Source organism: Sorex fumeus, unplaced genomic scaffold (assembly GCF_029834395.1).
Source record: "Sorex fumeus unplaced genomic scaffold, SorFum_2.1 ptg000006l, whole genome shotgun sequence".
NCBI lineage: Eukaryota > Metazoa > Chordata > Mammalia > Eulipotyphla > Soricidae > Sorex > Sorex fumeus.
Window position 1 is genome coordinate 9,541,741 of NW_026606063.1, and position 15,507 is coordinate 9,557,247.

Sequence of the window (15,507 nt, forward strand, 5' to 3'; positions counted from 1 at the left end):
CAAGCCCATGGCTGTGAGGACAGGGACCTGGACCCCCCAGAATGAACTCAGTCTCTGTCTGCAAGGGGGGGGTGCTTATGCCCTCTGACCTTCCTGAGGGAACCCCTTTCCTCCCTCTTGAGCCAAATTATTTGGAATTGGTCCTGTGGGGGCGACCTCATCTGTAGGGGAGGGGCGTGGAGGGGCAGGAGAGACATGGCTGGGATGTGCCCCCTCTCGGGGCTGTGCCCGGGGTCATGGGGCCAAGCCAGTGGAGACTCCCTCCCTCCATCTCTCTCCCCTCTCTCTCCTCTCTTCCTCTCTCCCTCTTGCCTGTCTTCGCTCTTCCATCTCTCCTTTCCCTTCTCTCTCTACTCTCTTCTCCCTCTCTCCTCTCCCTCTGTCCTCTCTCTCTCCCCGTCCTCTCTTTCTCTCTTTCTTTCCACCCCCACCCCCCCCCACACACACATACATGCGCGCGTGCACACATGCAGACACACACACAGATACATAGACACAGACACACACACCCTCATCCCCTCGTTTTCTCCCCGACAGCACAGGGGAGCGACTCCTGACTCCCACTGTAGTTGAGACCCCTGAATTGAGTCCCTTGCCCACCAGGGGCCCAGTGGCAGAGCCGGGACTTAATTCTGCAACTACGAGACCATCATGCGCCCAGAACTCAGGGCCCAGGGAAGCGTCTTCCTGAAGCTGTGTTAAGTGTTCAGGTTGAGGGTGCAGGGACCCCCGCGTCTGGCTGACCTCCAGGCCTAGCCTCCTCCTGAAGGCCGCAGGGTCCCAGGGCAGTCCCCAGGCCATCCCCAGCACCGAGGCGTCCCTCCCGCTTCCCGCCTCCTGTGGGTCAGCTGTGGGAACGGGCCGCCGGGCGTGTCAGCTGAGCAGCCCACGTGGGTGGTCTTGGGGGGAAAGCCTGGGAGGGCCCCGGGTGGTGGAGTCCTGGGCCTGGGCCCCGGAGCTCAGATGAGCAGGAGGGTCCCTGATGCAGGCTGGGCGCTGTCCCCACATCATCACTCGTCATCGGGAGTTGGGAGCCCCTTGTGCCTGCAGGCCCGGGGGACGGGGGTGGGGGCCTCCCTGGATTCCGGGGGGCAACCCACAGCTGGAGCCCGGGGCTGCCCCTGTCTGCCTCTGCCTTCAGCCGCTGTCTCTCTTTCCTGCATCCTGTACTGCAGCTCAGTGCCGGGGGCGGCGGGGGGGGGGGGGGGGGGGCAGCCCCAGGGCGGCTGGGCTGGACAGAGGCCAGCCCCGGGGCAGGCAGGGAGCCTGGAAGGAGCGGCCAGCCAACGGCTGGGCCCGGCTCCCTGCCCCCTTGCTCACGCTCCTGGCCCAGGGCCGGGCTCCCCGCGGCCTCCCAGGCGGCTTCGTGACTGAGAAGCTCCCCCCCTGGGCCCTGCTCTGGTGGGAGGGGCCTGGGAAAGGCACGTAGTCGCTGGGGCCTGTGGCTGTGTGAGGGGCCGGGTGGGGAGCGAGGGGCGCAGGAACGAGGCTCCTGAGAGGCTGCTGGCCGGGCGGAGCTGTGCCCAGACCCCGGGGGGCTCCCCGGTCTCCCCCACACCGGGCCCTGCCCGCCACATGCTCAGCTGAGACTTGACCCGGAACCCAGAGACTGCATGCCCCCCAGGGGCCCAGCAGCCCACCCCCACCTCACACATCAGACATGGCTGAGGCCTCCACAAGCCCACAGGCACCCCCAAGAGACAGGCCACTGGCCAGTGACTTCACCCCGTGGTTGGTTTTGGCGCCCCGCCCCCCAGCAGTGCAGGAGATGGAACCTGTCCTGGAGTCCAGCCAGCAAGGTCTGTGCTCTGAGCCCTTCCCTGGCCGAGCACTGGTTTCTGAGTTTCCCAGGAAACCCAGTTTCAGCTCGGTTCCCTGCAGGGCTTATCCTTCTCGATCTGATTTCTCGGCCCCCGGGACATGGTCCCAGCAGGTCACCTCCTGGCCAGGGGGCCACTCTGCTCCAAGGGGACCTCACGGGACCTCAGCTAGGACAGGAGCCAGCCTGGATGCAGGAAGACTGAAACCCTCCCCTCCCCCTTCATCAGCATCCTCAGGATCGATCCTGGGGGCCCCTTCAGGGGACCATTCACTCCTCTCTGACCCCTGGGGCGCCCACCACCCAGCTGGAGGCCCCAGGCCCACCAGCCTGGAACACCCATTCTGCCCCCCTCCCCCACCACACCACCCCACGAACCCCTTCTCATCACCTCCTCCGTGCAGCCCTCCCTGACCACCCTCGTGGCTCCTATGTCCTCAGCAGGAGGCTCCGCCCTGCTGGCAGGATGCTCAGAGGGTCTGGGCTTTCCTCAAAGCCAGTCCACTTCCTCTGTCACCAGGGGTGGGGGTCATGTCCGCATGAGCGGGAACAGAGTCATCTCTAGAGAGGACAGGTCAGTGGGGACTGGGGGGGGGTTGGGAATGTAAGATGTGGGGGCTGGGAGGGGCGGCTGCACCCCTCCGAGTCCCCGTCCAGCCTCAGAGACTGAACAGCTGGAGCCAGTGAAAGTGTGCCGGGCGCCTGCGTCCTGGCAGAGACGAGGGTCTCCTCCCGGCCTGCCCGCCAGCCGGGGGCCGGCCCCTGCCGCCGTCCTGAACCCCAGGAAGGCACTTTCCCCCTCTGTGGCTGGCGGCAGCTCGGCGCACACCCAGGCCCCGCGTTTGTCCTGGCTCATCTGGTTCCAATCCAGTGAAGCCTTCAAGCTTGCACGGGAACGTCTTCTATTTTAAACCCTTCCCGCTGGGTGAGACACTGAGCCCTCGAGTGAACTCGGGGCTGCGGCCGGAGTCTCCCGGGGACTGGAGGGCTCAGGCCTCTGGGGCATTCAGGTGACCCTAGGCGAGTCCCTCCTGCTTCTGCTCCCAGGTTTAGGGGTCAGCCTAGTTTGGATCCTGGCCAATTGTCTGCCCCCAGCCTCTACCTCCCCAAACTGGGCCTCAGCGGTGCCCACCATGCAGGGAAGTGAGTTGGAGCAGAGGAGCTGAGACTGCCCTGGGGAGTTTCAGCAGAGGTCCGGCGCCCCCCAGGCCTGCCAGGAGGCTCCTGCCCAGAGAGCAGCGTTGGTGTTTCAATCATCTGGGTTTGGGGACGAGAGGCCTAGGCAGCACCCCATGATCAGACGCTGTCGTTTCTTCCTTCTCCACGTGGCTGAAATGGGAGAGAACACCCCCTCCCCCCCGCCCGTCTCCTCTTGGCACATGCTGACACCCGGCCCGGGCTCTGGGCTCCCCTGGGCTCTGCCTTGCTCAAGGCACATCTCAGCAGACACCCAAAGCTCTCGGGTGGCCCCAGGCCCTCTGGTCACTCTTCTGTGGGTGGGAAGTCTGTGCCAGACACTGCGTCTCATGAGGCCAGGCCGGCTCACTCCAAACCTGCATCTCTCCTGCTCCCAAGCTCGGGGCTCTGGACGGGCCTGGCATCTCCCTGGCCCTGGACAGCAGGATGGATGCTATGACCAAGCCGCCATTCTTTTTTTTTTTTCGCTTTCTGGGTCACACCCAGCAATGCTCAGGGGTTACTTCTGGCTCACGCAACCCAGGAATCTGTCCTGGTGGTGCTCAGGGGACCATATGGGATGCTGGGAATCGAACCCGGGTTGGCCGTGTGCAAGGCAAACGCCCTCCCCACTGTGCTATCGCTCCAGCCCCAAGCCACCATTCTTGTGGAGGGCTGTTCACTGCATGGGTTGGGGTGGATGGCGGGGGAGGCTTCCTGTCTAATAAAGTCCCCGTTTTTTGGGGGGGCGGGTAGGGTGAAGTGCCTGGAAGGTCCAGGGGCTACTCCTGGTGGTACCTGGCAGTCCAGTGCGGGACTCAGTGGCGCAGTGCTTAGGAGGGGGCGTGTGTGGTTCTGGGGTCCAACTCAGGGCCCCCCCAGGGCATGCAAGGTGTGAGTTTTGCACCTTTGGAGCTAGTACTCAGCTCCTCACGTATTCCTGGCTTACCCGTGAGGAAACTGCTGGTCTCGGGTGGCGAGTGGAGCATCCTGTCTCGAAAGCCAGTGGTGCTGCTTCCAGGGTGGGGATTAACAATTGCTCAATAAACGCCATTTCGTCAGCACCACCTTTTGAAACAAGGGGTGCCAGGACTGAAGGCTGCCGGGTGCCCTGAAACGGGGGTGGGGTGGGATGGGGGTAATGGGTGGAGCCTGGAGGCAGGAGGGGTGTGGCGGTACCGGGAGGTAGGAGGGAAGGGCCGGTTCCAGCTTTTTTTTATACCTGCGGCCTGGCAGTTGGAACCCACGGAGCAGCATGGCGTGACAGCCGGGCTGGGGCAAGAAGGATCACTTTTTTTTTAGCCAGTCGAAGTTCAGGACGGGGCCGTGGAAAGGAGCACAGGAGAGGGCGGGGGTGGGGTGGGGGAGGAGGTCAGCCACGGCCTCCGCTGGGTCCTCGCCCCGTGCCAGCCTGTTCTGCGCCTCCCACTGCCCCGACTCGCTGGGCCCACGGCCAGCCCTCGGGTGTCAGCAACGGGCCCACTTTGCAGAGAGGAAATGGAGGTCAGAGGCTTGCTCAAGTTCACGCCTCTACTCTGTGGCGGAGGCAGGGTTTGAGTCAGGCGGGCTGGCCCCAGGGCCCAGGGCCTCAGCCTGGACCACAGACCAATTAGACACGACTGAGCTCAATGGGCTGGGCTCCCTCCCCCCCCGCCCCCCCTGCCCGGAGCTGGTTCTGTTGGGACTGGTCCCGAGGGTTAGGGCCAGTGAGGCTGGGGGGGGGGGGCACGGGCTGGAGGGGGGCTGCACTCGAGGGATGCCTGGGATGTCGGGAATGGAGAAAAGGCGGAGACACCATGGAGGTGGCCCCTGGGTTGTGCAACCCATTGCCCATGCAGGTCAGGCCTTCCCTGGCCTCCGGCAACCTCCAGAGGGGCACCGAACTCCCCCCAAAACCCGGCTGCTTGTATATGTGGGTGAGCAGGTGTCCGGAGGCAGGAACAGGGCTGGGCACCTGCCCCACGAGCAATCCAGGCTCGTGAGCTGCCCCGTGGCCCCTGCAGGTCAGAGGCCAAGTCTGTGTCCAAATGGCTGTGGGTCCCTCTGGGCTGCCTCTGGGGAAGGGATTCCTGCTCCATGGACACAGCCCCTCGCCCTGACCTGCCCTCTGCCGAGCACTGTGGCCAGGCCCAGTCAGTCCCCTGTCTCTCCCGGGTGGCACGTCCCTGTTCTCCATGGACAGTGGACGCCGCCCGGGTACCAGGCCCCTGGTGAGGGGAGCGGTCAGGGCCAGCCCCCATCCGCCTCCTCCGTCCCGGGGGGTTCCCCGCCTCGCTTCTCTGCCCTTGACCTCTCTGCCCAGTGCTCCCCAGGCCGGTCATGCCCCTCCCTGGATGGCGGCAGCGAGGTCCCAGCTCAGCCTGCAAGGAGTGTGGGAGGGGACACAGGCCCACGGGGACTCTGAAGGGGGGTAGCGCAGGGCAGGGTGGGTCCTTCTGGCCATTCCTGGGGCGCGGGTGCAGCAGCTTTTATTGCCGGGATTAGTCATGAGGTCGCATGGCCCCACGCTTGACCTCGCAGACTCATAAAGCAGTGCTCCCCAAAGGACACCGGAAGGTGCCAGGGTGAGAGCCCCGCCGAGCTGTCAGGACGTGCACCCGGATGCCTTCACCTCCCTCGGAGTCGGTCTGTGGGCCTGCCTTGGGCAGCTTGGCACTTTTTCCCTCTGTGCTTGCGAACAGGGTTTTCCTCGGGGGTCAGGGAGCTCTGGGCCTTGTGGGTCTCTAACTTGGCAGCAGCTCAGAGGTTGGTCTTTTTTTCCTTCCCAGCTGTGGGCTGGCCCTAGCTCAGCCGTCCGAGGCCCAGTCGGTCTTTCCACATGCACTGAGGCAGTCCAGTCCCAGGCCTACCCACGCAGGCCGGGCTGCCAGCCGGGGGCGGGGAGACAGAATCTTCCAGGAGATCTGGCCCAAACCCTGCTCCCCTGGGTGTGGGCCACCCACAGCCTCTCCACGCGGAAGTAGTCTACTATAGCCCAAGCAAGAGGCCAACCAGCGTGGCCACTGCTCTTCCTCCTCCTCCTCCTCCTCCCTGTGGCCATCAGGGACTGACACAGTTGGAGACAGAAGGCCCTGCCTGGTGTTGGCTTCCTGCCTGGACACAGGAAGGGGCGGGGCAGAGCAGGCCATGGGGGGAGGGGTTGGGACGAGTGTGTCCCCCAGTGCAGGCAGGATCGAGGGGCGTGCGGTGTGGGTGGTGGTGGTCCCTCGGATACGGTGGCTCTCTCCTTCGGATCACCTGTCACACCCGTCATGTCCCCAAGGGCCCACAAAAGGCCAACACCACCACCCCCCCCAAGGTGGGCCTTAGCACGGGGCGTGGGGCCTTCTAGTCCACACCAGAATCCCGAGCCCCCTTTGGCTGATCTAAAGCTCCCAGGCAATGGACGTGTCTGGGAGGGAATGCGGCGATGCCCAGCAGATCCAAGTCAGGCCTGTTCCACGGGGCCGAGTGTCGACTGCAGGGCAAGGCTCCCTCGGGACTCCTCCTCACCTGTGCTCCCGGCGCGGGTGCGTGTGGGGAGCGTTCACATCACAGTGAGCGGCCACGGCGGCTGTGGAAAGCTGGGAAAGCTGGCCAGCCGCTAAGTGGCCAGGGGCAGGGCTCGGGCATCTCTAGGAGGCAGCCTCTCCGGAGACTCAACTCTGGGTCTCTGCCCGGCGCATCTGGGCACTATTAGGAACTGCACCGAGCCCGAGCCCTTGTCCCGTCTGCACCGAGCTGAAGATTCGACCGAAATCACAAGGGCTGAGCAGGCTGGAGACAGGATTTACGAGGTAATAATAACGTGCTCTCAGATACGGCACTTTTCATCTTCAAAGCATTTTATAGCCATTTACTAATTAGTCCTGGGCCGCACTCTGCGGAGACAAAGCCCACGAAGCCCTCAGCTGCAGGCAGAGTTCTCAGGTCTGAGCACACAGGTGACTGCCGTCTGCTACAAACACGACTTACTGTGTGTGTCCGTGTGTGTGTGTCTGAGTGTGTGTTTGTATGTGTACGTGAGTGTGTGAGTGCATGCATGTATGAGTGTATGTCTGTATTTGTATGTATAAGTGTGGATGTGTACATGTTATATGTTTGTGTATGAGTGCGTGTACATGTATATATAAGGGTGTATGTGATGTGTTTGTGTGTGTATGTATGTATGTGTGTATGCGTGCATGTCTATGTGGGTGTGTGTGTTCATATCTGTATGAGTGTGTATGCAAGTGTGTATGTGTTTGTGTTCGTACGTGTATGAGTGTGAGTCTATATTTGTATGTGTGAATATGCATAAGTGTGTATGTGCGTGAGTATGTTATGTGAGTGTGTGTACATGTGTGTCTGAGTATGTGATGTTTGCATGTATGTGTGTATGAGCGTGAGTGCATGTGTGCATGTCTATGTGAGTGTGTGTTTGTATCTGTATGAGTATGTGTGTGTGAGTGTGTTTGCATCTGTGAGTCTGTGTGAGTGTGTGTGTGTATGCATGCGTATGTGTGTGTGTGTATGAGGGTGAAAGAAAGTGTGTACGTGAATGTACAACGGGAATGTATGCAAGTGAGTGTGTGTGTGTGTGTGTGTGTGTGTGTGTTGTTGGGGGGTAGGGCGCAGACAGGAAACAAAGCAAACCCTGGCTTGAGATCCCTGGCGCCTGAACTATGAGAAGGTCCTTCCTTGACACCCCCATTCGGCTCCCTCTAAGAAAATCACCCGAACTCTTCCCCCATTAGCCGGGGCCGAGTGTCCTTGGGGAAAGCATCGTCCCTGCTCTCGCTGAGGGCCCAGGGTGGAAAGAGCCGCCTGTGCCCTAGGAAGTCCTGCCCCAGTGCGGGAAGAGGCTGGGCTGGGTCTGGTCTGCCTACAGGCTGCGGCGGGGGACCTCTCGGCCCCTGGGACCGTCTCCCCGAGCCTGGTGCAGGCCGGCCTGAGCACTGCTGAGCGCCCCCAGGGAGAGGCAGGCTCCAGGTATCCCGGGGGAGGGAGTGCCCTGGTCATGCAGCTGTGGGCCGAGGGACGGTGTCAGCCGGGGTTGGGGTGTGCGCTGGGGTCAGGGTAGCGAGCTCAGCTGTGGGATCTGCCTGAAATCCAGGTGCCAGGGCCCGGAGGGTGGCCTGTGGGGGCCAAGGCTGGCATCGAAGAGGCAGGGCTCCCTCAGAGGGCAGAGATGGCATGGGGCCGGGGGCACGGGGCTTCTCTATCCGGGACCAAGCATCCACACACTGACCGCACCCAGAGCCGGGTGCTCCTGGGTCTCCCCAGAATATTCCCATGGTCCCCACAGGGCAGCACGGGCCAGCGTGCAGTCCTGGGGACTTGGCACACGTGGCCGTGTCTGGGGACGTGGGCTACAACCAGGGGGCTGATGAAGGCAAGAGCTGGGGTCCAGCTCTTCCCAGTGAGCTGCTTGCTGGGCCCCTTCCCCAGAGGCCGAGGGTGGGAGGGTGGGCTGAGGTCAGGGCTCAGAGCACTTGGGGCCTGTCTGCAGCGTGGGCAACAGGGCCTCTTCCTGGGCTGGGTGACCCGTGGCTCAGGGGCCTGGAGAGAGGATGGGGACAGGTCCCCACGGTCCTGAGCCTGACTGGGGTGAAGGGTTTGGCCACTCAGCGCCTTCTTCCCTGGAGGGCTGCCCCCAAGGGGACAAGAAGGGACACACAGTGCTCCTGTCAAAAGGAAAAGGCTGCGAGTCTCTGAACTTAAAAATGTCTTAGGGTGGGTGTGTGGGGGGGAGGGAGGGTTGCCAAGGGGGAGTGGCTTGAGGGCATCACATGGGGGGCCGGCGACGGCCATGGCCAGGCCATGAGGACAAAGGCCGGTGGTCACTCAACTTTCCCGGGCGAGACACTGTGGCAGGATGCGTGATTTTATTTCTTCTGGCGGCGCACAATTTACTGAAGGGAAGAAACGGGGGAGGCCAAAGGGGGTGGCGGGGGAGGGCTGGGCAGCGGCACGGGGGTCAGCAGGAGTAGGAGGCTCCGGGTGGGTTGGGGCCGTCGGGGCCATCGGGGGGCCCCCACGTGCCGGCAGACACGCGGCCGGCCGAGGCGTCCCCAGCCTCTCTGCCTCCACCTCTCAGCGCGGGCGTCTGCTAGAGCTTCCCGTTGGCGAAGGCGGCCTCCTGGAACTGGGGGACAAAGGTCCTGAAGTAAGCCCTGGTCGGGAAGGGGAGAGGGAGAAAACACGACACAGGTTAGCAGGAGCAGCCTGCAAGGAGGTGGGGGAGCACCCCCTCACCCCCCACCCCTCCGCAGCTGGCGGCCTGCCCTCCCCGGCCCACGCGCGGCCCTCTGCAGCGTTCCGCAGGGGTCCGCCACGCTGCTATCTGTCCTGCATCCCGCCGGGGCCTGGCAGACCTGCCGGCTGCCAAGTCCTCTTAGACTTTGGCGCAGGGCCCGGTGATAAGGCCCCGATCCAAGGTACAAGCCCTGGGCTGCCAGGCGAAGCTCTCGGCCTTCCCAGGAGCAACGGCCGCGCAGAGTCCTCGGGGCAGGGCCGAGATGGGAACCCGGGGGCCCATGTCCCAGGCGAGGGGGACGGGAGGTGTGCGGGGCTGGGACGGCGCGGACGTGGCCCCCGGTGCATAGCACTGTGGAGTGAGGTGGGGGGGGGGTCCTGTCCATCTCTCGCCACACGTCGGTCCACTGTGACTGGGGGCGGGGGGAGCAGAGACAGGACAAGGGAGACGTGTCCAGCCTGGCCACATCTTACGTGGGTGCGGAGGGGACGTGGGGGAGGGGCCACCACCAGGACAGGGTTCCGGAGAGTGAGGCTGCATGGCATCACAGCACGTGCGCGTTTGTTGTGTGTGTGTGTGTGTGTGTGTGTGTGTGTGTGTGTGTGTGTGGACAGCCCCCAGCTGGACGGGCTGGGAGCTGCATGACCTCTCACACCCCAACTGGCGCCATGGTCCCAGTGCAGGTGTCCTGACCCCGTAACCCCCGCCCGGCCCAGTTGGCACTGCCCCACCTGCTGCTGTGGGACATGGTGACCCCATGTTGCCCTGCTGCTCAAGGGGTCTGTGCTCAGGAGGGCATTGTTGCAGCCCGCCCCTGCCCCCGACAAGACACCCTGCCCCACCAACCTGCAGCCAGCCGCGATCACTGGCCCACAAGCCCCGTCTCTCCCGCAGACAACTCGGGGGCACGTGCCACAGTGCAAGGGGGCTTGGGGGTCCCTCCTCGAGTAAGCCCAGGACCTGGACCTGACGCAGCCATGGGCTCCTCCTCCCACCGCCCGCCCGTCACCAGAGGCGCCTCCTCAGTCGATGGACACCCACCGAGGGCAGCTGGGGTGCAGGGGAGAAGGACGAGGCATGGCAGGGTGGTGCCCCCAGACAGCAGGCAAACGTCAGAGCAAGGAGAAAGATGACGGCGACCACCACTTCCGTTGCCCCCCACACCTGCTCAGCATCCCCGGCAGCCTCCCCACCCTGTCGTGAACATGTGTCCCCGAGGGAGGATGCTGGCGGGCAGGACGGGGACTGAGGGTCGCACGAGCCGTCCCTTCCTCCCTGATTTCGTCTCCGGCAGTAGCCCCCCCCCCACTGCTCTTGGCAAACCATGCGGTGCCTCCCACCCTGGTGCCTCGGGGTGGGGGCCCGTGCTCCAGCGGACATTGGTGAATGTGTGTGGTGGCCGACACTCTCGGGACTGTCCCTGGAGCTGGGGGTGAGGCAGAAGCTCCCGTGTCCCCCGGCCCCTCCTCAGACCCGTCAGCTCCGTTCACTCTCCCTCCGCAGTTTCGGGGTGGGAGGCGGTGTCACCATCACACAACCCCCCGGTTCCCTGGTCCAGAGTCTGAGCTGGGGGTCAAGAGACAGTGTGCCCCAGCACATGACTCCTGGCCTCAGAAAGTTCCAGAGTTTCCTGCTGCCTGGGGCTTCCCTGGCAAGGTGAAAGGGGAGGGCGCCCGGGCACAGGGCCCTGAGGAGAAGCTGTGCCACCCAGGGTGGGGTCCTGGGGTCTGATCTCGGGGGTGGGGAGAGGGAGAACAGGCCTCGGCGGGCATGGGGTCCAAGGGGCAAGGTGGCTTGAACCCCGGGCTCCACGTGGAGCAGACAGGAGTAGTCCCCCGCGTCTCCCTGTGCCTGCCTCCACCCGTTTCTCACAGGTCACAAGAGCGACTGCAGACTTGGCCGGGGACGCTCCCTGCCAGCCCTGATCCCGGGGCAGAACCTGGGGGAGGCTTGGAAAGTGTGCTGGTGGGGACGGGGAAGGTCTCCCCACCCCCAAACACCGGCCTGAGGCGGAGGGGGGCACGAGCAGGTCCCTCATCCTACTCGCGTAGGGGGGTTCACCCTGGAGACCCGACCAGAGCGGTTCCACGACAGCCGGGGTGTGACCCACCCACTAGCTTCCCTCGCGGGGACCCCCAAGCCGGGTCTGGGTTTGAGTCTGGAGGAGGGAACCCCCAGGGCAGGCCAGACTCGGGAGGGTCCCCAGCTACATTGTCGAGGGGACGCAGCACATTGCCCTGAACGCTGATGGTTTCCAAGGGCTCCTGCCCAGCCCGTGTCCCCTCCAGGGCCGGCTGGGCTCACTCCGCACGGTGCAACCAGCCTGTCCTGGGTCCCATGGTGCGCTGGAGGGGAGATGGGGCCCGGGGGTGAGAGGAGGAAGACTGAGGCCCAGGCTTCCATCCGTCTGGTGTTAAGCAGGGAACCCACTTTCCCGGCTGTACAGGCTGATTCGCAAGTGATGGAAATGCTACCCACGAAACGCTGGTCCCGTTTACATCCCCAAACCTGGTGGTGGCTTCTTCCTTCACCTGCGCCATGAGGGCGGGACCCCAGCCACGGCCCCAGGGTCCCACCGACGGGTCACTGCCCCTGCAGGGCTCGGAGTGGAGAGTGGAAGCCCCGTGCCCAGGGCCTGTCCGGGAGAGGCATGAGAGGCCCCTTGCAGGAAGCAAAGGGGAAAGGGCCAGGGGGAAGCGAGGTCACGTCGAAAGCGTCCCTGGCTGACACCAGAGTTCTGGATGGAGTCAGTGACTCTTCCCAGAAGAATAAAAACCCACGAAGCCCACAGCTGGAACCACGACGCTCACAGCTGTTGGCCGGTTGTGTTCTGTTTTTGCTTTCGCCCTACTCGGTGGCGCGCAGGGGCTGCTCCTAGCTTGGTGACCAGGGAGACGCCTGTATGTGGCGCCAGGATGAACCCCGGGCTGGCCGCATGCAAGGCAAGGACGACAGAAACAGAGGCAACAAGCTCAGAGGTCGGGGACTCTGGCAGGAAGCGGGCAGGTGACACGGGGCACAGCCGGGGACCCCAGTATATCGGGGAGCGGGGGTCCTGCGAGCAAAGAGAACCTCGGGGGGTTGATTAGGGCAGTTGCTGCCAGGGCCACGTGGACGAGTCCGTGTCCCGTCGCCTTCAGCCACGTTTACTCTGAACTGACTTTCTTTTGCAAGTGCTTCAAAATGGCCTTCGGCCAGGGCAGAGCTCAGGAGTCTCTTCCTGGAATTCAAAAATGATTTTTTTTTAAATTTCCCCCTTTTGGGGCAATGGTTAAAAGCGGCTGTACGGCGGTTGCTGGCGGGTGGTGGTGGTGGGGGGGAGGGGGTATGCACGGGAGAAGTGGTTTGGGGACACGACCCCTCAGTGCCAGGCAATCAAGGACACGTAAATCGAGACAGAACCCAGTTTTGCAGAGAGAGGCAAGTTCCCAACATCTCAAGCTCATTTCTTTTTCCAGTTCTTGCTGCAGCTGTGACTCGCACCAGCATATGTTTGCAATCAGTCCCCCGAAAAACCGACTGCGGTCTCAGAATCAAAGCCAGCCCGTCAAGAGGGGAAGGCCAGGCCCTTCCCGCCGGACCCTCCCCGGGCCCTGTCCCTGTCCTGCGGTCCTGCAGGGTGCTGTACCTGACCCCTGGGGGCTGGATCCCCAGGAATGACCGGGCCCCCCTCCCGTGGCCTGCGGCTCGCTTCATGCAAGGCCAGTGCCCGAGGAAGCAAGTGGGCAGACAGGGGCCATTTACGACACAGCTCGGCCTGGGCGAGATCTGCGGGCTCTCTACCGGGGCATCAAACTAGAGGCGGTCACTGGGTCACCTACGGCCACCCCACATGAGCCACACAGCAGTGGGCCCCCCTAACCCCCCCACCCCTGCAAGGCAGCGGCTGGCTGGCGGAAGGGACACGCACAGCCCCGGCGGCCTTGTGCCCTGCCTGGAATCAATCTCCTCTCTGGCACCCTGAGCTCCCCCCCAAACCACCAGCCTCGAGGGCTGACCGGTCAGGGTCAGCGTCCAGCCGGCCTCTGAGGGTGGCCGGGCACCTCGCTGCCCGGTGCCGTCGCTGTCGTGCGTGCCCGCGGCCATCAGATGCTGCCGGAGGACTTCGCCTGCCAACCAGCCGTCGACATCCATTCCGAGACATCAAAGCTCGGGGAGGAAATCCGGGGCCGCCCAAATCACAGGGTGTTCTGAGGGCTTTACCGGAACCAGCACAATTACCAGCGGCTCTTCCTCCGAGCAGGCCGCTGAGCCTGTGGCCGGTGGCTCGGTCGCTCGGGGCGTGGGACAGGGCGGGGTGGTCCTCAGGAGCACCGGGAGGCCTCCCCCCACCCCCCGGGACACTTCCTGGCCCTGGTGCCTGTCTCTGCACTCGCATCTGTCAGCTGTGGCCCTTCTCCCCCCTCCCCTGCCCGAGGCTGGGGTCCCATAGCCCCTCACTTGGCAACCCTGGCTCTGCCTGTCTGCCGTCCGTCTGTCTGTCTCAAAGGACTGTGGCTGACCAAAAGCTGAATGGTGGCCGCATCTGTCACAGGAAGACCTCTCAGAGGGGACACAGTCCTGGGGTGATGGGGGGGCAGGGGGGCCGAGAGGGTTGGGAAGGGGGGGGCTCTGCTCTCTGCCTGGACTCGAGGAGCATCTCCAAAGTCCCTGGGGGCCACCCTGGGCCCACTTTCCTCACGGAAGGCGCGAGTGTTGGCGTTTCCCCACCCGGCTGCCCTCCCGACGGTCTCACTCTCCAGAGAAGCAGTTTCCTGAGAGGAAACGGTGATGAGGGGCCGAAGGGGAGGCCACCGAGGAAGGCTGGGCCGGGGGTGTGCTGGCAGGACCCTCGGGCTCCCCTGAGTCCCCTGCACGGGGGCCGCTGAGGCCAGGCGATGCCCAGAGGGGCGGGGCCACTAACGGGGACACTTGGATCTGGCCATGGCTCTATCTCCCACTGGCCATGTGAGCTGGGGGGGGGGGGGGAAGGGGGAGGGGAACAACGGACACCAGCTCTCCATGAGAAGCGCTGACCCCGAGTCCACACGGCCTGAGGCCCTGGGAGCCATCATCCATCTGGCCATCCAGCCAACCCGTTCTCCCAGGGAGAGTGTCTCTTCTCGGACTTTGGTTTTCTGGACTAGAGCTGGCGCTGCTCGAAGCTTTACCCCCAGCTCTGTGCTTAGTGAGGGGACCCTTAGGGGGGGCCGGGGACCGAGCCTGGGGTGGCCCACGCAGGGCAGGCGTTTCCATCCTTCTGTCCCCTCTCTCCACCTTCCCTCCCTCTTCCCGCGTGTGAGACCCTGGGGTGCTGAGCTGAAGGCTGGGGCCCCGTGTGTGCCACGCTGCTGTCTGGGAAGGGGTTGGAGGTGTCCCTGAGAACCCCTGGGCACCCTCCGAGGTGCTTGCTGCCCGCCTGTGCCAGCTGCCTCGGGACCCCAGAACAGCACCCAGCCTGGCCACCTCCCCTCGCGCCTTCACACCGCAGGAAACCAGCCACCCAGCCATTCCAGGGGGCCTGTGCCGGCTGCGGGAGGGAGCAGGCAATGGAGTGGGGTACTCAGAGACTGGCCTCCCTGCCCGGGGAGAGGGGCAGCTGCCTGCAGCCTCTGGAGCCCCTGCAACGCCCAGACAGACTCTGCCTGGCGCTCGGGGCTCTGTCAGGGCAATATCCAGCAGGCCAGACGTCTAGCACCTTTAATGGCAATAATAATAATTTGCATTTATACTAGGTCTTTCATCGGGGGATCTTAAAATGCATCACAAACAATAATTAATTCCCCTTTGCAACTCTGCACACCAGCGAAGCTGGAGTCCCTGGAGTCCGCAGGCGAGGGTACTTTCCTGAACCGTGCAACACGCCAGGGCGGCCTGCATCCCCCCATAGGCCCCCCACCCTTACGGCCCCCGCAGAGCCAGGCTGGCCCGGCCCTCTGGCCCACGCAGGTCCCCCGAGGGAGGGCTCGGCTGCCAAGGACTCTGGAACCTTCTGACCCCAAAGCTACCCCCTGGGGTGCCGCCATGCCGGATCTTTCTGGAACAGAATGATTCTACCTCAGCTTCGTGAGGCCGTTGTGAGCTGACGGCCGGGCTTCCTCCCTGAGCAGCTCTTCAGTGCTCACTTGCCCGGGTTGGGCACCAGAAGCTTTTAGGTTCATGTACGGGGACTGTCCTGAGTGACACAGACGTGCTTGGGCTTCCTGTGGCAGGAACCCTCTCTCCTCAGTTGGTGCCGACGTCAGGGCGCCAACCCCGGGGCAGCAACTGGTGTTTGGAGCCCGACTGTAGCTTGTTTGGCCCTTTTAAATACAAA

At 63.9% G+C, this 15,507-nt stretch overlaps 1 protein-coding gene across 1 annotated transcript in view; it reads right to left on the reverse strand.

The window, feature by feature from the left end:
* Nucleotides 1-8,827: 8,827 nt before the first annotated feature.
* The window catches only part of BABAM2 (BRISC and BRCA1 A complex member 2), a 417,702-nt gene continuing 411,022 nt past the window's right edge, over nt 8,828-15,507 (reverse strand). The window contains exon 12 of the mRNA XM_056123586.1: nt 8,828-9,129. Coding sequence (XP_055979561.1) covers nt 9,066-9,129 — 64 coding nt within the window. The 3' untranslated portion in view covers nt 8,828-9,065. The remainder of the gene's footprint in view (nt 9,130-15,507) is intronic.